This window comes from Tympanuchus pallidicinctus, unplaced genomic scaffold, assembly GCF_026119805.1.
Source record: "Tympanuchus pallidicinctus isolate F22 unplaced genomic scaffold, pur_lepc_1.0 scaffold4, whole genome shotgun sequence".
Lineage (NCBI taxonomy): Eukaryota > Metazoa > Chordata > Aves > Galliformes > Phasianidae > Tympanuchus > Tympanuchus pallidicinctus.
This window is the reverse complement of record NW_026294758.1, coordinates 42,427,165-42,453,245: the sequence shown is the minus strand read 5'-3', so window position 1 is coordinate 42,453,245 and position 26,081 is coordinate 42,427,165. Positions and strand designations below refer to the sequence as shown.

The 26,081-nt window shown below is 39.3% G+C and overlaps 1 protein-coding gene across 1 annotated transcript in view; it reads right to left on the bottom strand.

Moving 5' to 3' along the window:
• Nucleotides 1-23,845, bottom strand: part of PSIP1 (PC4 and SRSF1 interacting protein 1) — a 36,426-nt gene extending 12,581 nt beyond the window's left edge. The window contains exons 1-10 of the mRNA XM_052701118.1: nt 23,395-23,845; nt 22,358-22,434; nt 18,219-18,357; nt 14,035-14,151; nt 9,607-9,714; nt 8,977-9,039; nt 5,314-5,437; nt 3,550-3,625; nt 2,698-2,923; nt 1,939-2,057 (exon numbers count right to left, since the gene is read on the bottom strand). Of these exons, the coding sequence (XP_052557078.1) occupies nt 1,939-2,057; nt 2,698-2,923; nt 3,550-3,625; nt 5,314-5,437; nt 8,977-9,039; nt 9,607-9,714; nt 14,035-14,151; nt 18,219-18,357; nt 22,358-22,434; nt 23,395-23,466 (1,121 nt within the window). The 5' untranslated portion in view covers nt 23,467-23,845. The remainder of the gene's footprint in view (nt 1-1,938; nt 2,058-2,697; nt 2,924-3,549; nt 3,626-5,313; nt 5,438-8,976; nt 9,040-9,606; nt 9,715-14,034; nt 14,152-18,218; nt 18,358-22,357; nt 22,435-23,394) is intronic.
• Nucleotides 23,846-26,081: the final 2,236 nt, after the last annotated feature.

Below are 26,081 nucleotides of genomic sequence, written 5' to 3'. Positions count from 1 at the left end.
TACACTACTGTTTAACATTACTATTGGGAAAGATTACAATTAATTTACTTTTAAAATTATTATAATTGGTTCAAATGTGATTTTTTTTTTTTAGTGCAGTTATTACAGTGCATGTATCCTAAAACTGAACTTCAATGTATCATTGATAATTTAAGTCTCCTTGACAGAAATATTCCTGGCTCTTTCTAATTACCTCACCAAAACCAAACTTTTTGTAAGTCCCAGCTAATCTGCATCTCAAAAAGAAGAGGAAACAGGCAAAAGTCTTTCAAGCTAGCTGTGTAACTTTTTATTTATTCATAGAAGAGTATTAACCCTGTTTCAATTTACAATTTCCCAGTCTTGTCTTACTGACAGGTTTAAAAGCCTCACTTTATAATCTGTGTATTTCAATATGCCATGAATAAATATCAGCATGCATCTATAAAATTCTTCAAATCTACATCTTCTGTTTCCTTTCCATACTCCATCAAGTTACAGACAGCCATTACTTCAACTGGTAGCACAGACAATGCTTTTTGTTCAAAGCACTGTTATTACTTACATAAATAGTAATCCAGCAGTTATAACAGACATGAGAAGAAGTAGACTAAAACAGATGGGAAAGACAACCAAAGAAGGATAGGACTATATTCTGAATATTAACAGAAAAGCTTAAAACAGCACAAAAAAGAAGTGCTTCTACTTTTAATCAGTATTGAGACTTGTGCTTTTAGATACCAGCTACAATTCATTAGGCATTCATTAAAATTAACTACTACTCCCATTTCTCTTAAACTAAGCTGTAAGTATCCCCTAGAACATAAAATACAAAAGCTGTTTAAAATTAGAGACTTGATTACTGTAACCAAACCAATACATGACAGTTGACTGCAGAAATCAGTTTATGCCAGATTTAAGCAGTGATGTATTAAGAATTGCTGAGAACAATTTACTATCTCTGGAGTTGGAAATACTTATTTTACCAGCCCATAGGAAACCTAACTGTTTTTCATAGGAGCGACAGGAAGAGGAGGAAAAGAAAGGGCAGGAGGATCAAAAACTCTAAACCAGAATCTTGTTGATGTACGTCAGAAAAAGTAGAACTGCACAGCTATGAACAAAGCAGACCATTATCCTCTTCCTGCTTCTCAGAGTTTTTACCTTGTTCTCCTTTTCTTCTGCACTCCCACCAACTGTGGGAATGGGAACATCATGCTTCTGAAGTGATGGCTTCTTCACCCATTTGAGGACAGGTCTTGAGAATGAAGTGAATTTCCTTCTATTGCCCTGCCCCCTCCCCTCCAGTTCATGGAAGGATCTTCTCTTCACTCTTAGGCTTGATTCATTTATGATAATTTATCTTCTGATTGCAGAGTACTCTTAGTCAACTGGCTTTGCAGTGCCAGAGCAGAATAATAATTTTTTTTTTCTGTTTTGTCTGATAGTGTGTGCTCCAGCTGCTAGAGAAGGAAATGTTTTCCAGGAATCCCTACACATTCCACAATGTGATTAAAAAAAAAAAATCCATAAACACGGATTAACAGATCCTATCACTCTTAATCAAATGTCTTAAAGACAAATATTCAGAGCAGCTATTTTACTTCCCTTTTCACATGTATAGTCTAAATAGAACACAAGAGCTGTCATCTCATGGAAGCTCTAACTGACTGAAAAATGAACATCACTTTATTTCTAGGTTCAATTCTTCCCATTTGCCCAGACTTGTATACACTGATTTAGAAGGGCTTATCACTTTGTCCACTGGAAGTTAAAACTGACCAAAAAACAGGCAGATGGAAAAAACAAAATACAGTACAAACCAGCATGGTTTTTTTGTTGTGTTTTTTTTTTTTTTTTTTTTTTTTTTTTTTTTTTTTTTTTTAAACAGGTATCTCTTTTTCTTCCTAGTTTCAAAGTACTCACACAAGCTTAAGACATCCTTTCAAAAATACTCACAGTTCACTTTCTCCCTGTTCCTCTTGCTTACGTTTTCTCTCTGTCCCCTCTTTCTCATGCTGGCCTCTCATGATGTTTCTTCTGTGAGTTGACTGCAAGCTTCTTCCCCCTTTTTTCTTCTGGTTTTTTTTTTTTTTTTTTTGTGTGTGTTTTTGGGATTGGAAAGAGAAAAGAGGTGTTTAGATTACCGAAAAGAAAGACTACTAAATCCTTATCTCAGGAGTCATATAAACCTGCCTACACACAGAGAGAGAATTAGTCTACAGCAACTGTTCAAGGAACAGCCTGACAAGAACTGGCTTTCTATGCAACTAAGTACGAGGCCTTCTAATACTGTTATCTCTGGATTATCTCCTTCCTCCCTCCTTCCTTCTCCAGTAAGAAGAAATTATCCTGAATACCACGGAAGCAAAGAAATTGAGATGACTAGGATGATGTCAAGACTTTCAAAAACTTATTTCAAGCCAAGTATTCTCTTAGATGCACCCCAAAAAAAAACAAAAACCAAACATCTGCACTACAAAAAGAAAAATTAAATCAATCTTCAAGTGTCTTAGAAAAGATTTTATTAAAAAAAATACTGAAGAAGTTCCTGAAGAAAATATCTGACAAAAAAGTTTTACAGTTTTTGTTTTGCATCTTTATATCAGCCAACCACAAGGTTCCAACTTTCATAAAGGTCCTGCATTAACATCAAGAACCATCTTTAGTGATACAACTTTTTTTAATAATAAATGGATCTGAAAAGCCAAATTATACCTTATCACCTTCTTCTTCTCCCCCCTCATCTTCAGAATCAGAAGCTGACGCAGAACCCAGTTTTGCAGTATTTTTCCTTTTTGGTTCAGCCTCTTTCTTCCCATCTTTTTTATCATATTCCTTCTTTGGTTTTTCCTCTTCCTTCTGACCTTCCTCATCCTTCTTTACTTGTTTTTTAGGCTTCTCATCTGGTCCTTTTTTCTTTGCTTTCTCCTCCTCATTAACACTGACACATGAACAGTATTTAGATATCAACTATCAACAGTGAGTTTAAAAACAATCACATTGTCTTAATTCAGGAAGGTGTTTTTCTTCTATTTTAACTACAGAATATTTAAGTTAATTCACTCAGTTCATTTAATGACTTTCCAGAAAACACTCAAGCCTTTTTCTAAAATTAGTCCATTACCTGCACAAAACAAAAGAATAAAGTATTAATAATATAGAGGTCTTAATGAAGCAGAAAATGCGTACATAGACCCAAAATTCAGAAGCCAATGGTCAGAAGTTCTCTACACGCATATGCCTGCAGGAGCAAGGAATACTTCAGACTAGAAACACTTCAATATTTTAAGTTGTACTTAAGTGTACGTAGCCTGAAATACTACATTTGCTCACCTACTGAAAATTATGCTAATGCTGAACTTTTCCTTCAGTTATGAGAATCATTAGGGGCTCCGTGCAAGAAAAAACGAAGGTAAAAAAAGAAATGTAAGCAGCAGACAGTGCTGAAATTCACTGTACTGTCAGAAGAGAAGTTTGAATTTACAAAGTAAGAATTATGAAGTCTTAGCAAGGAACAATGTTGTTAATAGTTAAGAAGCTTTCTATAGAAACAAATAAACTACTCACAGGTCACTTTCAGAAAGACAAGGTGGCTTCACCAACTTGGGTCTCCCTCTTGGTTTTGGAACTTTTACTTCAGAAGCTAGTATAAGGAAAATGATTTGTTAGTCCACAGCCACTATCTATTCCTTGTCTACGAGGAAAGATTCTTAGTCAGAAGCTACTCTTAGAATATTGATATTTTACAAATTTCAAAGGATCCAGACAGTTATTACATGAATTGCAAGAGTACCAGGCTTTAACCAAAAATCTCAGAAAACTTAGTTATTCCATACATTACTGATTTTTCAACGACAGGTTCAAACTACTAATTCTTCTGTTTTCTGTGTGGTGTGTTTAGGACCTGTATTAGTTACACAACATGAAACAAATAAACTGAAGGAGGAAGACCAGCAGTAAGCTGAAAGCAGTCACTTCCTGTCCACATTTACATGCCATCTGTTTACCATCAATAATTTTAGGTACATCCCAGAGTTTCTCTGAATTTTCTTGCTAGCAAACTACTTTCAAGATGTTCTAACACCGTGCCTAAGTATACAGGAAAACTGCGGTTCACCACATTTTTATAGCAAGACAAACAGTCTGCCTTCTTGGCACTTACACCCTTCGAATTCTGTCAAACAAAAATACTTGGTGCACTGCTTTTAATTTGCTGAAGTTGTCTGTCTGATCATACTAAGCACGTCGTTAGGAAATGTTAGTGTTTAAATTCCTGCTGGTGTCAGTATTGAGGACTCTTAAGCAAGAGCTGCGTGCACCATATCAACATCAGAAAATGCTTCCTAGTACATCTTGGGATAAGGTATTTTATACAAGTGTCAAAAGCATCTCTTAAAGACTCCTGCTCTAAGACAGTAGGTATTAGAAACAATATGTTATAAGACAAAAACAAATGCAAATATTTGAAAAGTACATTTAGTAATATAATGAAATTATGGACTAGAGCGACACTTAATTTCTTCATAGCTTCCAAGATAAATGCAATTAAGTTGGTTTAACTGTGGTTGCACTTCCTGTAAGCTATTTTTATGCTTTCAGTAGATACAGATGAATATAAACTATTGTTTGTTTCCCAGACTAGACACTCAGGCAATGTATTGCTACAAAGACAGTATTATAATCAGTTCAAGAATATCTGTAGTATCTACACAAGCTCAGCACAGAAATTCCAATAAATCAGATCATTGCTACTTTGAAAGAAAAAAATAAAACAAACCAAAACAAGAAAAGCAGAATTTTAAGTAAATGTTTCAAATTATACAGTTTAAAATAAAGTAGTTGAATTTTCATTTCCTTTTTCTGTTAATCTACACATATTGATTTACGTATTTAATTAAACAAGTCTCTCCTGCTCTTTGCTTGCTTTTATTATTCTCTCAGCTCCACCTACAGGCACAATCTTCCCTCAGTTCCCTTACTCATGCTTTAAGGATGTTCTAACAAAAATTTTAGTATTTCTACAAGTACAGAAAACTTCATAAGTCAATAATGCACAGAGGAACCTTACTGCAGTCTATTTTTTATGAGTGTTCTATGAAGAGTATCTTCCTGAAGGTAACTCTCCTACCCCAAAACAGCAAGCCTTATTCAGAGTACTAATGCTCACAGTTTAAATCCATTTATACCCTAAATTCTAAGTTTGAGATATATTTTCTCTTTACAACTGATTGTATCTATACTCTGTAGTAGTTTATAGGAAAGATACAGTAAACCCTCATTAATTATATTAAGGTATTTCAGCAGGACAAAATATTATTCTTTTATAGTTACCTGCTGGTCTTCCTCTTTTTGGGCTTACTTTTGGAGACACAGTCACTGGAGTTGCTGCTGCTGCTGATACCACTGCTGCTGTTGCCACTACTGCTGTTTCCTCAGCTTCACCTTGTTTTTCAGCCTAATTTAAAGAATATATTTCGCAAATGAAATGCATGAAATGAATCAAAGCACCAACTTCTCAACTACTTTCTCAGACAACAGTTTTTAAACGCATTCATTATTACTCTATTATTTCTAAATAAAAAAATACTAATTTTGTAGTAGATTATACTTAAGAATCATTTGCTTCATGTTCTCCATTCTATGTCATATCCTACTATGACTACATACAGTAATGTTTCAGATAGCCTGAACCAGCCTATTTATCTTCAGAAAATGAAGAAAAAAACCCGAAACCTCAGTTCAAAAAATATAATAATAATGAGTCCTTTAAATTAGTAATGACTGCCAAAACCCAGTTTTCCAGTTCTAAGGATGTAAATTCATTTTGCCCTATACACAAATATTACTCTTTTAAATGGTATAATCTCTCAGATATGTCACAACATCATGGAAGCAGATGAAGCTTCTCAACTACCCGCTTTGTAGCTAATTATTTGCAACAGAAAAAAATCATAAGCTAAATCGAACTAACCATAAATTATGAACTTTATCAATACAGTCATCTTAGAGGGGCTTCGTTGTAAAAAGTGGGGAGGGAGGGAACTTATCACAAAAGAACATCTTAAGGAATGCATAGGCATTTCCTTCAGAAGCATTTTATTAGGCAGAGAGAAAGAATCTTAATAAAAACTAACAGGAGAAAATACTCTCAGGAGTTTAGTGTCCTGGATACAGGTACATCAAAGCAGCAACAGAAAAAGTAGCAGCAAATACAGTTTATATTCTTCCTGGATGTAGTCATAATTGGAGATATTTTTAAAGAACAAACTTAAATCATGACTAAAGTACATCATAACTGTGTTTATTTCACATAGTTTAAGAAAGAAAAATAACTATTAAGATTAAAAAAAAAAAAAAAAACACAAAACAAAACAGTTTCAAGACAAGAAAACACCACGTTCCTTTCAAGGAAGATAAAGTACACATTCAAGGCTGTATAAACATACAGCCGATGTTCTTTTCTAACCACAAGCCTACACCACATTCCTTGAAATATTACATTTTTTTGTTTAAGCTCCAAAGCAATGCATCTCAACAAAGAGGAATTTAGGCAAAAATGCAAGGAGATTCACATGAATGAACAAGGATCTCCTGGCCAAAGTCAACACAAATAGATAGAAGATAGAAACAAGGACAGCTAGCCTGAGAGGAACAGAGACATTATCAGAAGAGCCAGGGATCAAGTTAAGAAAGCTGAAGCCCAGACAGAATCTAATCTTACCAAAGATATGAAGAGGGGAACAGAAAGGGTTTCTTAAAGAATGTCAATGACAAAAGAAAGACTGGGGAAGATGTAGGTTCTCTGCGTATTTTGTTAACTACAGAAAAAGAGACTGGGGTTACTGGGGAAAATGTTAAGGCCAAGATACCAACTGAATCCCTTTTTTGCCTCAACCTTCACAAGCAAGATTAGCCTTTAGGGATCCAAGGTCCCAGAGACCAAACTGAGACCAGAGCAAGAAAGACAGATACTTTGTGGATGAGGATCTAGTTTGAAAACACTTGAGCAAACCAGACACTTGCAAATGCAATGGTATTCAAGCTTGTACTGAGGGAGCCAGTAGATGCAACTGCAAAGCCACTCTTCTGTAAGTTTTGCTCAACTGTGGCAACTGAGGAAAGCAAATATTGCTTTTACCTTCAAAAAAGAGCAAGAAGGAGGTCCCAGGCTGGTCAGTCTCAGCATCTTCCCTGGGAAAGTGACTGAAAAGCTCAACCCAGGAAATTATTTCCAGATTCACAAAAGAGAAGCAAATCATTAGTAGCTAACAAGGACTATGGGAGGTCAGGTCAGACCAACTCAGTAAGCTTCTATGGCATCACTAGCTTGATGGGAAAGAAAAGAACAGTGGATATAGTCTTCCTTCCTACAATTCTGTAAGGACTCTGACTATGCACAGCATAAAAGAAACAGTCAAAGCACACGTTGGATGAGCAGATAGCGATGTGGATTTCTGAAAACTGAATGATTAGGCCTAGAGGGTAGCAGTCAGCAGTGCAAAGATTCACCACTGGCCTGTAATTATCACAACATACCTTCAGTAAAGAGACCAGAAGACCCCTCCTGTGAGAAGAGGCCAAGAGTTGGGACTGTTTGCCTGGAGAACAAAAGGCTCAAAGGTCATTTTATCAACACCTATCAACACCTGAAGGGAAGGTGCTAAGAGGACAGAAACTCTTTGTCCAGACTGAGAAAGAAGCAACAGGCACAAAAAGGAACACAGAAGGTTTTGTCACAAGAAGCACTTCTGTGCCATGCAGGTAACAAAGCACTGGCACAGGCTGCTAGAGAGGCCACAGGGTCTCCTCCTTAGAGATCTTCAAGAGCTGCCTGCACATGATCTTCTGCAGTCTGCTCTGGTGTCCCTGCTCAAGGAGAGCTGATGGCCCAAGTGGAAAAACAAACCCCTTTCAACCTTAACCACTCTGACCCAGCAATGTCCAGCAGTACACAAATTTTTGGTTCGTGCGCCTACCACATACAGCACGCACTAAACACATCTGTCAACTCAAGCTGCCAAGCATTACAGAAGAAGCCACCTTGGGTCTGAAATGCATTATGACATAAACAAAAATCAGCTGCGTTAAACAAAACTAAAAAACACTACAGCCATGATTTGAGTGCATTATGAGAACTAAAGCACAAGATCTGTTCTAGTGTCATCTGAGGCTTCTCTCCCATTTACAAGTATCAGGTATATGTACACTGACACGTATTTTCAACTCCCTGCTCTTCAGACTAGACATTTTCTTGCATATTATTTCATATTTATTTTTGTAGTTTTTTTTCAAATAAGGTGTTCTTTAAAACTTCAAAATTTATATAAATGTAAGTTGCTTTTGTAGGAATACACAAATGTGCATCTTGCATGAAGGAGATGATAGTATACTATTCATCTGTGGCAAGCACACCAGGCCACAGGTGAATTTCTGCACTCATCCCTGCTGTCGGCATTAATGAATCAACTTAAAAAGAAGTAGTTTCAAATTAAAATTACACTTTGCTCCATTTTAATCTAGATTTCACTTGGACAGTGCTCCAATCTAGCTTTCTGTACATACACATTAACATCAATGGTGGAAAACAGTAAGATAACAGTTGGAACTGCTTCTTTCATACTAAACTCTGTTTCTTCCCAGAAGAGACCACAAACATACAATCTTAGGAAAGAATAGAAGTATTTCAGGTGCTGGTTCAGTATGAAGGCTCTTAATTTGTCTGTTTTTCCTTTTTCCTTCAGAGCTTCAAAGCAAGTTATTTTATTTCAATTACTGTCACTTACACTATATGCCTATGTGTGGAAAAAAGAAAACTCCTTACCCTACATGGAGCTCAAACAAAAATGTGAAATGTCCTCTTGGGAGAATGATCATTCCTAAAAAACTTTCAACCATATTTGGAAGGAATGCATAATTTGCCACCAAAGAAAATGATAACTGTTAGCACCCCACTCAAAAATTTCAAGAAGGTGAAATATTTAAGTATACTGCTACCTTTCTTTTTCTTCCTCTTCTAGCAACTTTGGGAATAGAAGCATCATCTGTTTTCACCACACCCTGTGAAAAATTAAAAATGGTGCTAAGAGTTTAGGAAAAGAACATATCTGATATGTTTATAAGTTTTGGGGATCTTTTCCACAAACAAAACCATGTTTCTAGTTTGTTTTATTCCTTCCCACAACTGAATTGGGAATATATAATTCACAAAAATTATCATAAAGACATTTCCTGCTTTTGAATATCATTATATGGTAACCAAGATTTCCTACTGAAAGGTAAGAAATAAGATAGGCTACAACATTACTACATACCTTTATTTAAATCATCATTTAGCAACTGATCTCCTTACCTAATCTTTTTAAAAAAAGTTGCACTTGCTACACAGAGTGATGAAAACACTGTTCCACCAATTTTTAAACTGAATAAACTTTAATCTGGTTTGTCTACCTGATGAAAGTTTCTATTCCTGCTTATTTCAATGAGAGCAAACACATAGTAAGTTCTACATACCAAACCGAGACTGTCACACTAACAGTAGCTGTGGCTTCCCTGTGCATAAAATTTCTCTATTAACTGATGTAATATTAAAATATGCTCTGGTACACAGTAAAAGCTTTCACATACTTCCTTGCTGGTTTTTTCAGAAGGTACATCATCTTCCTTTGTAGTAGGCATCTCCTTTTCTTCTGCTTCAGCTTCTGCAGGTAAGTTGTTATCCTCTTTGGGAGATAACTGCAAACAGAATAATACAGAGTCAAAAACATATGAAAAAGAAAGAAAATGTTAAATGAGAACATACCAATAATCATCATGCTGTTTTTCACTCTCAGTCTATATACATGCCTTCTTACATACACACTGAAACTAATGGCAGGACCATTTTCATATATTGCAAACCACTTTGTCTTCAAGTCCTCTTTGTGTTTGCGGTAACATAACTGCGCTACTTCACTGTATTACTACTGAAAGAGCATTTCTAACTGTTCACAACATTCAAGTGAATTCCAGACATGAATAACTCAGTCATAATGGTGTTTCTTAATAAAATAAATTCAAGATTCACTTAGATCAGCCTATCTGCACACACAAACATGGAAGAATCACAGACCAGCTTGAACGAAGTCCAAACTCTACAAAACGATGACTTCATGTAGTAAATAGACCACATGCAAGGTATTTATCTTATTTCAGACAATTATTAGTGATAAAGTCATCTAACCCATGCCCTTCACTTTGTTTCCTCTGTTTTCTTACTTAAAATGAAAACTAGTATTTTAAGATGAGAAGTTAGGTTTGAATACAAAGTTTCTAGTCATTCCCTTGTAAATATCAACACCTCCTTGCAGCCTACACTTCTGGTGTTTTTTCTCCTAACTTCACTTCATTTTCTTGACTTGCCCCATCTGTTGCAAAATTTACTTTAATAACAGCAATAGCTCCTAAAACTTCAAAATTGAACAGAGCAGCTCAGGCAGTAGGCTGTCATGCAATACTGATGATTACTTAAAAACATGTAGTATCACTCAGGACTGTTCTGTTTTAGGTTGCTTATTCTTTTTTAGGTTACTACTCACTGAAACAGTAAGAAATCAAGGTTCGATGACTAAAAACAAGATATAGTTACATTAATATCAACAGGAAAAGAGTAAGTCTGCTCATATTTTGCCTTAAGTTGATAAAAACTGATTACATGAATCCATCCCATCAGGACTTTTCAAAGGGCTGAATCTGGTTTTTCTGTGTCAAAGTATCTGCTCAGAACAGACAGGAAGCTCTTTCTCAGCAAGAGCATGATGCATAAAGCCACTGCCATCCCCAGTAGCACAAGCTACTTGCTGAATACATCAACACTGATGCAAAGTGATGAATCTATTCAGAACAAGAAAAAGTTTAAGCTTTCTTCTTTGCAGTAGCAAACATTGGGTAACAAATGCTTTTACCAGCAGTGTGCATTCACAGGAAAGAAAAGTTGGCTTACTAATATTAGCATGAAATCACATACAGGAAAGTGTTTCTAAAGTGTAGTTACAAGAAATAAATCAAACAATTCTTCAAAATTCGCTAGTATTAAATTGCCTCAGTCTTCAGCAGCAAGGGCTCTAGTCACACTACCACGTTGCAGAAAGCAATAGCAAGGACCTGGAGAAGGAAGATCTGACTGCTGTAAGTGAAAATCATGTTTGAGAACATCTGAAGAACTTGTGCTGCACAAGTCCATGGGGCCCAACAAGATCCATTCGCGGGTTCTGAGGGAACGGATGAAGTTGCCAAGCTGCTCATGTTTGAATTGTCATGGCAATCTAGTGAAGTTCCCACTGACTGGAAAAGGGGAAACATAATCCTCCTTTTCAAGAGAAAAAAAGAAGATCCAAGGAACCACATACACATCAGTCTCACTTCTGTGTCTGGCAACATCATTGAGCAGATTCTCCTAGAGACCCTACCACAGCATGTGGAAAAGAAAGATGAGGTGACTGGTAATAACCAACACGGCCTGCACCAAGAGTATGTGGTGCCTCATAAAGCTGGAGGCCTTTAAAGATGGAGCTGCAATTCCAGGGGATAAAGGAAGAGCAAGTGACGCCATTTGCATGCTCTTGTGCAAAGCATTTGACACTATCCTGCGTGACATCCTGGTCATCAAACTGGGGAAAAAAAAAATGATCTAATGGACGGATTACTGACCGGATAAAGAACTGGCTGGACGGTTGCACTCAAGAGTTGCAGTCAACAGCTCAATGTCCAAGCGGAGACCAGTGATGATTGGTGCTATTTAACATCTTTGTAGGTGACATGGATAGTAGGATTGTGTGCACCCTCAGTGAGTTTGCAGCTAACATCAAGCAGAGTAGTGCAGATGACATGCTACAGGGAAAGGATGCTTTCCAGAGGGATTTGAACAGGCTTGAGAGGTGGGCCATGCCAACCACCCTCATGAAATTCAACAAGGCCAAGTGTAAGGTCCTGCACTTGGGTCAGGGCAACCCCAAGGAGATACACGTCGGGTAGAGAATGGCTTAAGAGTAGTCCTGAATAGAAGAATTAGGGGTGTCAGCTGACAACTCAACATGAGCCAGCAATGTGCACTCGCAGCCCAAAAGGCTAACCTTATCCTCAGCTGCATCAAGAGAAGGACAACCACCACATTTAGGGAGGTGATTCCGCCCCTCCATTCTGCTTTCATGAAATCCTACCCAGATTAGCAAATCCAGTTCTGGAGCACCCAGCACAAGGACATGGAGTTGCTGGAGAAGGTCCAGAGGAGAGCCACAAAGACTATCAGAAGGCTGGAGCACTTCCCATATGAGGACAGGCTGAGAGAGCTGGAGCTCTTCAGCCTGGAGAAGAGAAGGCTCTGAGAAGACATTCCACAACCTGAAGGGGGCCTATAAGAAAGCTGGGGAGGCACTTTTTGTAAGGGCACGTAGTGACAGCATGAGGGGAGGTGGTTTAAAAATGGAAGAGGGTAGATTTAGACTAGATATTAGGAAGCAATTCTTTGCCGTAAGGGTGGTGAGACTGGAACAGGTTGCCCACAGAGTCTGTGGATACTCCCCCACTGGAAGCATTCAAGGCCAGGCTGGACAGCGCTCTGAGCAACTCGTTCAAGCAGGAAGTGTCCCTGCCTGTAGCAGGAGGAACTAGATGATCTTAAAAGTCTCTTTTAGCACAAACCATTCCATGAAACTAAGAACTCTCAAAGCAACAAGAAGTTGGTAGAAACAACTCAGATATATTCAAGTCTCAATCCAGACACAATCATAGAATCATAGATAACTCCTGATATTATACATTGGTATAGTAGAAGCACAGTAACATTTGTTCATTTACTAAACTCAACAGGTCTTTTTCCCTTTCTTGGAAAATAAGCTTAGGGCTCCTAGACACCAGTCCTCCACAAGGCATTTACTACATATTATTAAGCACATTGGAAAGTTTTCAGTTTCAACTGTGAATCAATAAAGGACAGTTGCAAACACCTGTAGAAGAACTACACAAAAACTTGCCAAATAATGAAAAGAAATACTATTAGAATAAAGCAAGTCTTTACAAAAAGTCTGACAATTAAAAGCACCCATTGCCCCATAGCGTAGCAATTCTCAGAAGCAAGTTAGGATTAAATGAGACATCATGAACTTATCAGTTTCATCTGCTTCTCAGTTTTTATCTCATTTTAGGATTCTGGTCTAAGAAAATTAAGAAGAGATAACACGCAACTTTTCTGTATTACATAAAAAAGACATTGAATTACACAAAATATTCAAGGGCAGAAAGTTAAAAACTATGTGATACAGTTTTATCATGTGTTATTATCATTAAATACATGGTAAGCTACGAAGATTCCTCTCAAAATATAGACTATGTACAGCAGCAGCAAGCTAAGACGTTTCAGGTAGAAAGGCATTTTATTTAGTACAAATACAGTACACTTAAGAACACAGCCTTGTTTCAGAAGGTTTTAATTTTACAAACAACTAAATTAAACACTGTCTGTATAAACTGATTTTTCAAAAGACAATTCCTTGATCCACCAACTGACGCAGCTCATCTTTTTTACCTACTACATACTGTTATCTTCAGTATCCATTCACATCACAAAGCGAGTAGTAATTCAAACTGACTTACAGTTATTCAGGTAAATACACTGAAAAACCCCTTTAGCCTAGACCAGCTCTAATGCTGTCTCAGGCTTTTTAAAAAGATTAAGCTGCAACAGAAGAGATGGTTACGCCAGACTATGATATTAAACAGTCTTTGGCGAAAAGAAGGTAAAGTTAAACCTTGAAGATAATTTTGAATCTCACATGCTTAAGAAATGCTCGATATATTTAAGTGCATTCTGACCTTAATCAGAAGAGAAATTAATTTTGAAAAGCATGCAAAATGCCTGCCAGGTACACTGAAGGATAAAAATGCTAATACTGAAGAATATAAACAAGCAAAGGCAATGCAGCTATGGCAGTGAAGCTATACCCTTTAACGAAAATCTAGCAATACAATTTCTACTTGAAAAGATTACTAGTAGAACAAAACACAAATTGATTAACTTACTTTGGGGATAGACGGCTTTCTCCTTTTGGCTCCTGATTTTTCTTCACTTCCCTCTGCAGCCTCTTGACTGCTTTCTTGAATAGTTTCTTTGATCGATGTGTTAACAGCTGGATGGGACTTCAATAGAGAAATCACAATTGAAAAGCAAATCCTTTCCTGGACTACAGAATAAGTACAGTGAAAGGTGTTCTACCACTTGTAAGCTACTGGAGAAAACATCAAAATAAGGAACACTTATAGAACTACAGGAATCTGTAATTTTTTCCATTTCCCTCACGTTTTAATTTAAGTTGTATTATCATGATAATACTTTCAAGCTCTGATGCGATAAAGATGAAAACTACTGCAAAGTAAGTTTTTTCTCATTCATAATTAAGGAAAATTAAGTTTCAGTTGAATTCAACTTCCAAGACTCCTGTCAATAAAAGCTTTTAAATGAGCTTTCAATCTAAGTGAAAAAGAGCTACCTGCTCCTGAAAACATCAGCAAACAAAACGTAACAAAGGCTAAAAAATGACAGTTAAAGACAGAAATAAATGAGGTGAAGTCAGAATTACTCTTTTTCATTCCATTACTTTATGGATAGCATTCTCATTCCTAAATATCCTTCGAACAAAGCTGGCAGAACTCCCCTGACTCTTTAATAATTCCTCCTTTGCGGATGTGGTTTTGGACTTCAGCCCAAGCCACAAGCTCCTTTCTACCCGCCACTTCCCTTACTAGCAGTTATAAGCAACATCTGGTATGTATTACTACTGCTTTCAGTACGTTCCAGCTAGCTCTGGCAGTTGAGCAAAAAATGCCACTATCAGAAAAACTTATCAAGAAAAAATATACCCAAAAAGAGATTAAAAAAATGCAAGTTCATCTCTCCCTGTAAGTAGCTGACAAGTCTGGCACTTTAATATTGTCTTGTATCCAAAATAAAACTTCAATTTTGCCAATTTGTCCATGTGACTGCTTCCCCTCTAAACTTATGTTGTGTGAGGCCTGACACAGTTGCCTACTCACGCTCCATTTATAGACTGACAATGGAACTGTCTTCCCTGCTACTGTCCTGCAACTGTCCTTCACTTAACTCTAAGAATGTTTTCGTGTTTGTTTTTTTTTTTTTTTTTTTTTTTAAAAAAAAAACACACCGAACAGTAATATGTACATCACATGCAGACAAAGGGAATAACTTAAGGTACATTAATCTCCAAGAATATAGCTAAGAAATACACATTTACTCACTTGGACTACCACAACATATTACTAGGCAATAATATATTGCCCTACTTGAAAATATTTTAGAAAAACCTTCCACTTCACAATTTACTTAAGTAACCCTTCCTCCATATCTTCAGCCAACTATCTGTCTTCACTTTCAAGATAACTTGCTCCCTACACTGACCCTTTCTCACACTACCCTGGGCACAGGAACAGGTTTACGATTCTGTGTCCCAGGTCACTGCAGAGTCCTGAGGGGCTGTCCTCAGCCTGCTCCAGCTCTGCACCCACTGCAAATCCACGTTGCACTCAAAACAGGGCCCAAGGCACTGCTGGACAAAGGCTCAGGGAAGGAGGTGACAGCCCCAGACTGGAGAGAAACCAATGATAAGCTCAGAGACCAAGCATGGCAGCAGACATAAAGAGGAAGAAGTTACCTGATCACAGACCTAATGCCCACTCAGGGCATGAGGGACACCGAGGCAGAAGAAAGGCTAGAGTAGGAGAGGTACTGAGGAGAAAAGCGGAGGCATAGGAGGAGTGCTCCCAGCCAGGCCAGAGCTCAGAGAAGCTGAGTGAATGGAGGTAAAAAGGTCCTTCGAGGGGACCACAGTCCTGGAGAAGCACACCCAAAGGTGAAGAAAGAAACAAGGAGCAGCAAAAAACAAAGTAACTACACCTCCACTGCCTAGTTCTAGGGACTGACTAGTACATATGCCAAAGGGACCAGAGAACAGGAGTGGGGAAGCAAAGCACATGGATGAAAGCAAACGTATTCTTCACAAATGTCTTTGTTTCTCCTTGCGCACATCACTAACAAAAAAATTCCTTGCGTTAATTACCTAAATTGTTCAGAAATCCCTGACTTGAGGGTTTTGCTGCTCATGGCTTTAAAAGCCCTTTTTGGTTTTCAAGCCTCCTCATTTTACCAACCTACTTCACATAGAAGTCTCATGCAAACTCATGCATAACAATAATTACATCTAACACCCAATCTATTCCCTTTCCAGACTACAATGTCCTGAGCCACTACTTTCAAAGTCTTTAGTTACTGTGACAATAGCAGAGATTATTTCTTATTTATCAGGCAGAAGAGCGTCCTCTTACGAGGAGCAAGAACCCTATGTATTCATTTCCCCAGCTTAGAGATTAAGATATTAATGTAACACCCTCATCAACTGGAGAGCTGCAGTACAGTCAAAACACCAAGGGAACTGACAAGAATGTGAAACAAGGTAATTCTGAAACCCCAGCTTTGTGAGTTGTACATCGTTCTGCAAAGACAAAAAATAAAGCTCATATGAACACATAAGATGAAAACAAGTAAAACTGAAACAAAAAAAAGTATCACTACAATTTTATTCGTGGATAAAGCCAGATTTTTCCATCCAGCCTGTGACTCTCTGAAGTAACAGTGATATAACATTCATTCTCAAAATTAATTCAAAGGTTGTTTTATTTTCCCATGAAATGACATCTCTGAGGAGTCATGACAGTGACTAGAAAGCATCAAGTACTGCCAAAGAAATGTCCCTAAAGTAGACTCTTATAGGTGGCTTTTTGTCAGATTAAGTAACCCTTAATCAGTTTTGCATTCCAACTTCTTTTGCAGAATGTGGCTGCCATTTGCAGGTATTCTCTTTTAGTACCATCTCAACAGCCTGCAAGTAAAACATGAGATCACTGAGATCCGCTCCAAAGGATCCACTGGACAAAACAGGAAGTCTATTAAAACAAAGGTTTTTATTTTCTGAAGTTATGGGCAAGTTCTCTTCAGAATTTTTGCCTCACCTACTTTCATTAATTCAGTAAAATTGAATATATGAGTGGATTAGTCACTACTGTCCCTCTGTAATCCATCTACTTTTACAGTCAAGATACCTCTCAGGAAAGTTCATTTTTAAGGTTCAGTTACAGGACCACCATTTAAATACTGCTTGTGGAATTATTTTATTGTTTTTAAATAAAAAAAAATAGTGAAAATAGTAAGAAACAATCCAGTGGCTCCAGAGAGAACACTACCACAACACACACTTTATTGAAGAGCCACCACAGAAGCTGGATTGAAGTATTCAAATGATATTGAAAAGTTACAGAGAACACCTTCAGACTTGCTAGACTAAGAAATCAGTATGTATATGCCTGCTGGCAACATGTTTTGTCTATCCCCAATTGAAAAACTATTTAGAAGTGTCTGAGATGTTATGAAAACAAGTACAGCTTATGAGAAATTACTGATATGCTAAGAAAGAAAATACACTGGAAGATCTTGCTGCTGGGTTGTTTGGGTTTGTTTTTTTTCATACAGAGATTATTAGTCAATTGTGAACCATAACTGAATTGTATGTTTTCATGTTGTTACAACTCCCTCCACCACCCAGGCCGTACCAGTCTGTTACCACAAAGTAAAGAGGACACAGTTCAATGACTCAACGTTCTGTAGCAGAAAAAAAACAACCCAAGCATTCTTTACTAATACGTTTCTTCCCAGTGGGATCATGGAACTAGCACCCTTCTGTATCCAGGAGCAGAGAACAGGTATATCCAGAGCACAACCTCTTTTCTGCTGACTCTACCTAAGAAGCTTATTAACACTTTATCCATCTTCTAAAGTAAAGGGACAGTAATTTGGGACGTGTTATGGAGGAGAGATAAAATGTTAAAGAAACAGCGTGTCACATAGGAGAAGCAAATAAAGACATCTATCCTTTTTATTACTACTACAGCACTGCCTGCAGCATTCACTGTGACTGAGCAGTGTTTTAGACATACTTTCAACCTTCCTGAAACAGTCAACATGGTTTGCCATGAGCTTACTACAGGAACAGAAATCCCCATTCACATGAAAAAAAAACCACTTATTTAAAAATCTATGATTGAGTGACAGCAATAATCCATTACCCTACAGCAAGTAGAACTCTTCGCTTCTCTTTCCCCTCAATAGTACAGTAACAGTTGCAGATTGCAAAACTTACCGGTTGATGAGAGAACTTCACTTTCGGATTGTTGTCAATTTCCCATAACCCTTCGTTAAAACCCTTTCTTTTGTTTGGTTTTCCATATTTATCTTTATTTTCAGAATATGGGAATATGTCCTTTGGCCCCAAAAATGCCCTTCGGAAGATACAGAAGAAATTACCATGAAAAAATGTCATGTTTTAAACAGCCTTTTCAAAGGAAAAGTATGCATCAAACATTAAAGAAACATAATTTAGGAGCACAACAAAATCTGCTACAAATACAACTTTAGTTTTCTCAGCGGCCCAAGTTTTTTGTTACTGGCACCATAAAGACAGCCTCTCTCCATCCTCAAGTGTTGAGTTTCCAGGCAAGAAGTAGTCAGTGCTGCATGTTAAGACTGCAGCTGTTAATACAACCAACTACTGTGAGGCAAACCAAGCAAGTTGCAAAGAAACAAGAAGAGTACGTGCTTCTTTAGAAAAACAAGCTTAACATTTAAGGTAAGCATCCTTAAATCCTGACAGTGTAATGCAAGAGAACAAATAAAAGCAGAACAGTTCCAAGCTAATGCATAAAGTCTCCTGAAGTTACTAAACTAAAAGCAATGTACTTAGAAGACCAAACTGAAAAAGAATCTTAAGTGTATAAGACACAGAAAAAAGCAACACTTGAATGCACCAACTGCCCACAGACGAATGCACTTGCCACCAAAATCTTTGAGAACACACTGTAATTCAGCATTAATTCAGTTTTTCAGTGTGTAAGGAAACACACTTCATTAACAGAATTTAATAAAAACTTTAAACTGTTTGTTATGGTAGGGCTCTTCCCTAGTTCTATTCTCAGTGAACTAAATACCAATTTTCTTCATTTACTCTTGCAGTATAGTTCCTAAGATAATGTATCTTTGTCACATGAAGAGGCAAGAACACTGAACAACACTATCCCTTATCCTAGAACTATGTAACTAAAGCTACTGGCCTGCCTTTTCTCGTATGTCAAAGTCATCATATCCACACTACCATTCTCTCTAAGCTAGACACTGAAAAACAAATTACTGAAGACAAACACCCTGGTTTATGCTGAAGAATAAAGTCTATACAGCTCCTGCTCTACTCCCAAGACATTTCAAGCTATTATTTCATTGCACCAATTCATATGCTGTTAAAACAAAGATGACACTTCAGTGGTTCAATCTCAGCTTTGCTATGCACTCAGATGCAGCCCTGTTTGACATAAGACAACTATCTGAAAAGTTACAGATACTTGCTTTCTGAGGTAGTAGCTCAGAATCTTTCAGAAAGGCTACTTTAGATAGACACTTTACTAAGCTAAAAGAGAACATTGTGATCCAGAAAGATTAAACACCTCCTACTCCAGCAGCAAAATGCTTACCTATGTGCAAAAAGTTTCAAGCATGCCTGCCCTGCACACACCCCTTTACAGGAAGAGATGGTTAAGAGAGGATTCAGCCAGCACAGGAAGGAAATGTACTGCAGAAGTCCTCATATCTGGACCAAAAGACTGGGGAGGGAGACAGAAAGAAGCTGGAAACACAGTCAGTATTGCCTCCTTTCTTCTCTTCCCACTTAGCAGTATTTGTCCAAGGTCTACCCATATTCTTCAAGCTTTGACAAAAATACTGCTATGAAAAAGTAACATACTGGATTGCTGTACTTAAACTCCCATGTGCCAAAACTGAGTAAGAAAACAGAATGAAGAGTAACATTTTCCCTTACCTACAGGATCTAGAAACTACAGTTCTAAGTAACCTCCTATTTATGACACAAGTTCTGCAACAGCGTGATATAACCAGCACAAGAGATGCAATAAAAGCTTTGTTCAAACATCATTTTTAATACTCCTTTAGAAAAGGGTAGTGCTGCTAGTGCTGCCACATTAGGACAGTACAGAAATAAAAACAAACAAATCCCCAAAGCCTTCTTTAAGCATATACCTATACACTTAAACAGCAAGAATTCAGTTGTTTTTAGAAAGACCTTCAACAATATCAATACACTACTAATTTATACTTGTTTCTAGTGAACTGCAAAACTAAGTTCATGTTACTCCTAGCAAACTGAGAATAATTATTCTCAAGTCAATCTTGTTTATATTTCCCCCTATATTCTTCCTACACACAGCTAGACTACACAGAATACACAAGGACTTTCTACATTGATTAAATTAGTTGTTTAGGCTTTCAGATACTTGCCACTACTTATAGTCATATTTTATCCTACAGTACAGAGTGCCTATGTTTACATACACGTGGAACTAACTGTGAAAAGCAAAGCAGACAACAAGTGTACCAAATTGATTTTCTCATTAAGAAGTACAGAAAATTGTTGTATCTAACTGATTTCCAACAGATCACTAATTCACTGCTTACTGCTACAAACCTAAAGAAATCTAAGCACTGTGAAATGGCATTCTCTATTTTCACCCAATTGGTTTCTTCCCACTGTTACCCACAGGTTATCTGCTGTAAGCAACATTAAGTATGATCAAAAAGCTTGAGTTTCATCTGTTATTACTCTGAGGAGCACAACATAAATCACATGCTTAAAGAACGAGACAGTTCAGATGGTTTCAGATAGTACACTGCAAAGTAAATGATGTCTTTGTACTTTGCAGATTATACAAGAAACTATCCTGACCACACACAGCCCAATGAAAATCAGGCTGCAGTAAAACTTTATCTTGTTGAGGATGAGTGAAAAGGAATTCTAAATATACCCAAGCAAATTAGCAAAAGATTCCAAAGCCAAGTACATGTCAGGAAGCCTAAATGAAAATAAAAGGTATCGTGATGCTTCTCAAGATTTGCAGAGGTATTTCTAAAACTTTAGATAACAAACTCTTCCTCCTTTACATTCAATCTAGGTCTTCCAACTTAGAAACAATTAGGTACAACATCAATCCATACCTATACACATCATCAAGGAAAATAAACTATTCAATACTGCATTTTTAACTGCAAAAACATCTTCGGAAAAGTATTAAGAATAAAGATAACCTACTGCAGTGCTTAAATTTGCCATTAAAATAAATCTTTCATTAAGTAAAAGGGCAGTACTCAAACACTGCAACCTCAAATCTTATTTCCAGGAATCCTTCCTCAACAGGGCAGAACCGCAACAAAACTGAGCAGTGGAATGCAGTCCCCTCAAAACAAATGTGTGACTGTAAAATGCTACCACTGTTGGGAGCACCAACAACAAATAATTCCACTCTACACAGCACTGGTGCTGCCTCAACTTGAGTATTACGTGCAGTTTTGAACACCACAGTACAGAAATGACATTATTAGAGTGTCCAAAGAAGATGGTGGTCTCATAGTGACCTACTGCTCCTCACAAGAGGAACAGATGAGCATGCACTCATCTTTTCTGCATGGTGATCAACAGAGAAGAGTCAGCTTGATATTAGTGAAAGGTTCTTCACCAGAGAGGGGTTAAGCATTGGAACATGCTCCCCAGGGGAAGCAGTCACAGTACTGAGCTGCCATAATTCAAGAAGCATATGGACTACACTCTCAGACATAAGGTCTGAACTTTGGGTGGTCCTGTGCTGAGCCAAGAGTTGGAGCCCATGATCCTTGTGATTCCCTTCCAACTGGGGATATTCTATGATATATTCTCATTTTTTCTCAAGATCTTACAAACAAATACAAGTCCAAATGCCTTTGGGAAAAAAAAAAAAAAACAACTAATGTAGGGCAATTTGCTACTTTCTCAAGTTTTACCTGCTTCATTGTTGTCAGTGTTATTCCACTTTCTTTCAGAACAGATTTTTGACCATTTCTGTATATATATATATATATATATATATATATATATATACATACACACACACACACTTAAATGTCATTATAGGAGAAAGAAAAACTTAGTCATACCACTACAGGTAGGATTTGTTTCTCTACTGAGAAGGAAAAAGTACACGGTATTGTTACAGTCTACCATTCACTTGAATAGCTTAAACAAATGTGAAAGTAACACATCCTGTCAGAAGAGATAAATTTAGGAGATGATACACTACTGAACACTGCAGTATTACAATACACAACATTCAGATAAGTCATTAAGTTGCTGCTGAATGAAACATGAACCAATGAAAGAAACAGGGCCCTCAGATATAAAGGACTTACGTCTCATGGGTGCCAAAGAAGAAAATAGGCATTTTATTTGTTGGAGGTTTTACTGCTCCATCCGGAACTTCATCCACCTAAGGAAAAGACAAACTACAATTAAACTCGGGCAACAGTTGATAACAGTCTAAAGGGAAATACTTAAAAATGCTAAGCATTAAAAAAAAAAAAAAAAAAAAAAAAGAAAAGAAACGATGCTACAGAGAGGTAAAGTAGGTCTTGAGGGCAATATGCTAATAGTAAGAAGTGACAATGCTTCTCATTTTACAGCAACGCCTCCCTTTTTTGTTTTTTGGCTAATATTAAGGAGAGGCACAATGAGCTGGCTACAGGTAAAAGCAGCAATCCATCCAAAAAACAATATTTTCTTCACCATAATGCACAATGACACTTCTTACCTGTAAGCTAAGCTGATAACTTGTCCGAGGAAATAATCACAAATTCTTAACCAAGCATCTTAGCTAAATGGTTCATAATTAGCCTAATTTACAAGTTCATGCCTATTAGCATGCCCTGGAACAGCCACAGGACTTGCCATGGCACCTCCAAGGGAGCGGTGAGGAGAAAGGACCGGACAACTTTGCACTTATGTTCAGTTTCTCCTACGGGAAAAGCTACAGAAATACCTGACTTCAACACTAAAGGGTAACCCTGCCACAACTTGGTATTCTCCTTCGGTTAAAAAAAAAAAACAACAAACAGCCGTTATTTGGGAGCAGTAGCTCTGTATAATTCGGACTCCTTGCACAGCTCCAGCGTTTGTTATGCCACCATACAGAAGCCTACGTTTTGAAAACAAAGTTACGCAAATAGGGACAACTGGCGCTTGCTAGAGAGCTTTCACAGGGCGAGCCCGGGGCCTGCAGCGCAGCGGTGGTCGGCTCAGCCCGGGGCACCGCACTGGGGGCGGGCGGCAGCACGCGGCAGCAAAGCTCCCCGCAGGTGCCCGACAGCGCGGCGCGGGGACAGCGGGACTAGGAGGAGAGGCGGGGGGAAGGGACGCATCCTCCGCGGGAGAGGGGGCCGAGGGGACTTACCCTGGCCGGCCAATGCGGATAACCTTTCATCTTGGCAAAGATGAGGTCCCCGGGTTTAAAATCTCGGCTCATGTTGTCTCACCGCCGTGCAGGCCGTCCGTCGTCTCGCCGCGAGCAGAGAACGGGCCGCGGGGTAGAGCGCTGCGCCCAAGAGCCCCGCCGCCGACACGAACACGCCGCGAGAGGATGCGAAGGGCGGGAAGCGGCACCGCGCTCGCGGGGTCCCTGCGCCGAGTCCAACGGCCGCAAACGCCGCCCGCGGCACCGACGCCGCGCGGGCCACGCGCAGACCCAGTCTCCGCCCTCACGACTCCCGCCACACGGCCGCACCGCCCGACCCCCGCGAAGGTGCGCAGCCGCCGAAGCGGGCTCAGGCCAGGCTCTGCCTCTCGTTCGCGGCGCTCTAGCGCCTCGCTCCCCCCTGCGCCGGCGCCCGCCCCGCAGCCCACCTCCACCCGCAGCCGGCGCCGCCGCGCTCCTCTTCCTCCCGCCCGGCGCGGCGGTACCACCTGCGCGGCGCGGCGGGGGGCGGGCGCGGCGCGGCCGGCGGGCGACCGCGGGGCTTCTCGCGTCCGCCCGCCCGAGAGGCGGTGGGGGCGGCTGTCGGGAGATCGCCGACGGCGCGTACCGGAGAGACGAGGGAGCCCGCGGGCCCGCTCCGTCCCGTCCCCTACCCCCCTCAGTGCTGCGAGTGGCTCGTTCCTGCGTTCGCTGGGGGCGGGGCCGCCGCGGCGCTGCCGGGCGGGGGAGGAGAGAACGGCGGTGCGGTCTTGCGGCTGTAGCGGCGGGAGGGGATGGGAGGGAGGGCGGCGAGGTCGCGCTCTTCCAGCGGCACCTCGCTCTGCAGCGCTCGGACTCCTGGACCTCCGCTTAAGGTCCACTGACTTGTCCTCGGGCTCTACCCGGCCGATAATTTCGCCCCTTCACAAGAAAGGAGCAATTAATTACCGCCATCCTCGTCTGAGTAATGGAAACGTGGTTGTCCCAAATACGTCTTTTGTGTTTGTCTGTCACCGGGCAGTGCCCTTACGGCACGCCGCTTCCTGGCGGTTCGCAGCCCTCACCTGCCATGCCCGGAGCTGTTGGCTCTCCCCAGCGCACCCGCTACCTCCTCCGGCCGCACCTGGCTTGTTTGCCTGTCAGCGCCAAACGGTCCTCTCACACCGTTTCAGCCACAGCTGAATCAGCTTATTAAATAGATTCTTCCTTACTATCGGTCTAGTTGGGTCTGGCCCTTCTCTGTATTCAGAGTTAGGAGATCCGTCAGCTCACACGTGCGTTTGACTATACCTTGTGATCACACTCAGAAAGTCACAGTTCAGCACGTTGGTGCTGATGGGCTGCCAGAGCTGGGGGAATGGGCTGCATGGAACGGGTAGTACATGCCATGACTTTTCAGTCTTCCCATGATTATGCTATCTATCAGTGACAGACATAGCCATTTTGTGCCACTCTCGATAAAAGACCTGAGGCACAGTTGTACAGGCTAGGTTTCTGCAGGCTCTGCCCATCACACTGTTGTGGGAGGGGAAGTCCTCTTGAGAAGAGCTGTCATCCTGCTTTTAGTTTTGTTACTGAAACTCAGTTGAGACCCAAAAAAAAAAAAAAAAAAAAAAAAGACGACAACTGCAGTTGCTACTGAGGAAGTCCTGCTGCATTCTAGGCTCTCCTGGTTTATTCAGAAAGGTCAGTTATAAATGTTAACAGTAAAACTTCACTCCTATTCAGTTGAACAGATAGAAACTGCAGTTTTCCATTGGCTTATAGAAGTCAAATTTGGTTGATTTTCTTGACTGCTTGTATCTCTGACATAAATACAAAGTTCCCACAGAGCTGGACATGAGTTTATCAGAAAATAGAAGGCAGTCAACACACCTGACAGAGAAACTCCTCCTCTGGGAAAATAGATTATCATATGGGGCAGCAGCTGTTTACAAACAAGGTAGGCTGTACATCTGGAATTGTTCAGCTGAAGGTACAAGTACAGATGCAAAATTGCATCTGCCTTGGTAGGTAGAGAATTATTTGGTTTGGTGCTTGAGCTCATGCATATTTCAGCAGTAGTTAAAGTTTACTATTTTTTTCCTAAGTTATAAAGTGTTGGCTACCTACTGAAGAAAAAATAAATGCATATATTAGTATTTTGCTATGCAAGAGCTGACAGTCTGCAGAAATCCCCTTGGCTCAGTCGTTGTTCTGTTTAATCATATAATTACGTTCATCTTCCATATCAGATTAAACAAATTCACATCTTAGTTTTCAGGCAATGTTTTCAGAATTTGTTTTAGATATTCCAATTTTCTAAGCTTTTGGAAGGGGTCTTCTGAAAATGTCAGTGCTGAGGAATCAGAAGCCTTCCTCTGTGTGATTCAGTGATTTTATTTTGGATAACAGATGGACTGCTGAAAATATTTTGATTTTTCCTAATTAAAAAGCAATTCAAGATGACTTGAATGTGAGAAAGAACTTTTTGACTCTGATGGTGACAGAACACTGAAACAAGCTGTGCAATCTCCTCCTCTGGAGATATTCAAAACCTGTCTAGGGAACCTGCTTTAGCAGGGGTGGACTAGATGATCCCCAATAGGTCCTTTCCAAACCCTAGGATTCTGTGATTCTGGCTTCATCATCTGTAAGTAAGGTGATCTTCAAAAGAGACTACTGAGACCATTGCATTTTTAAAAAGA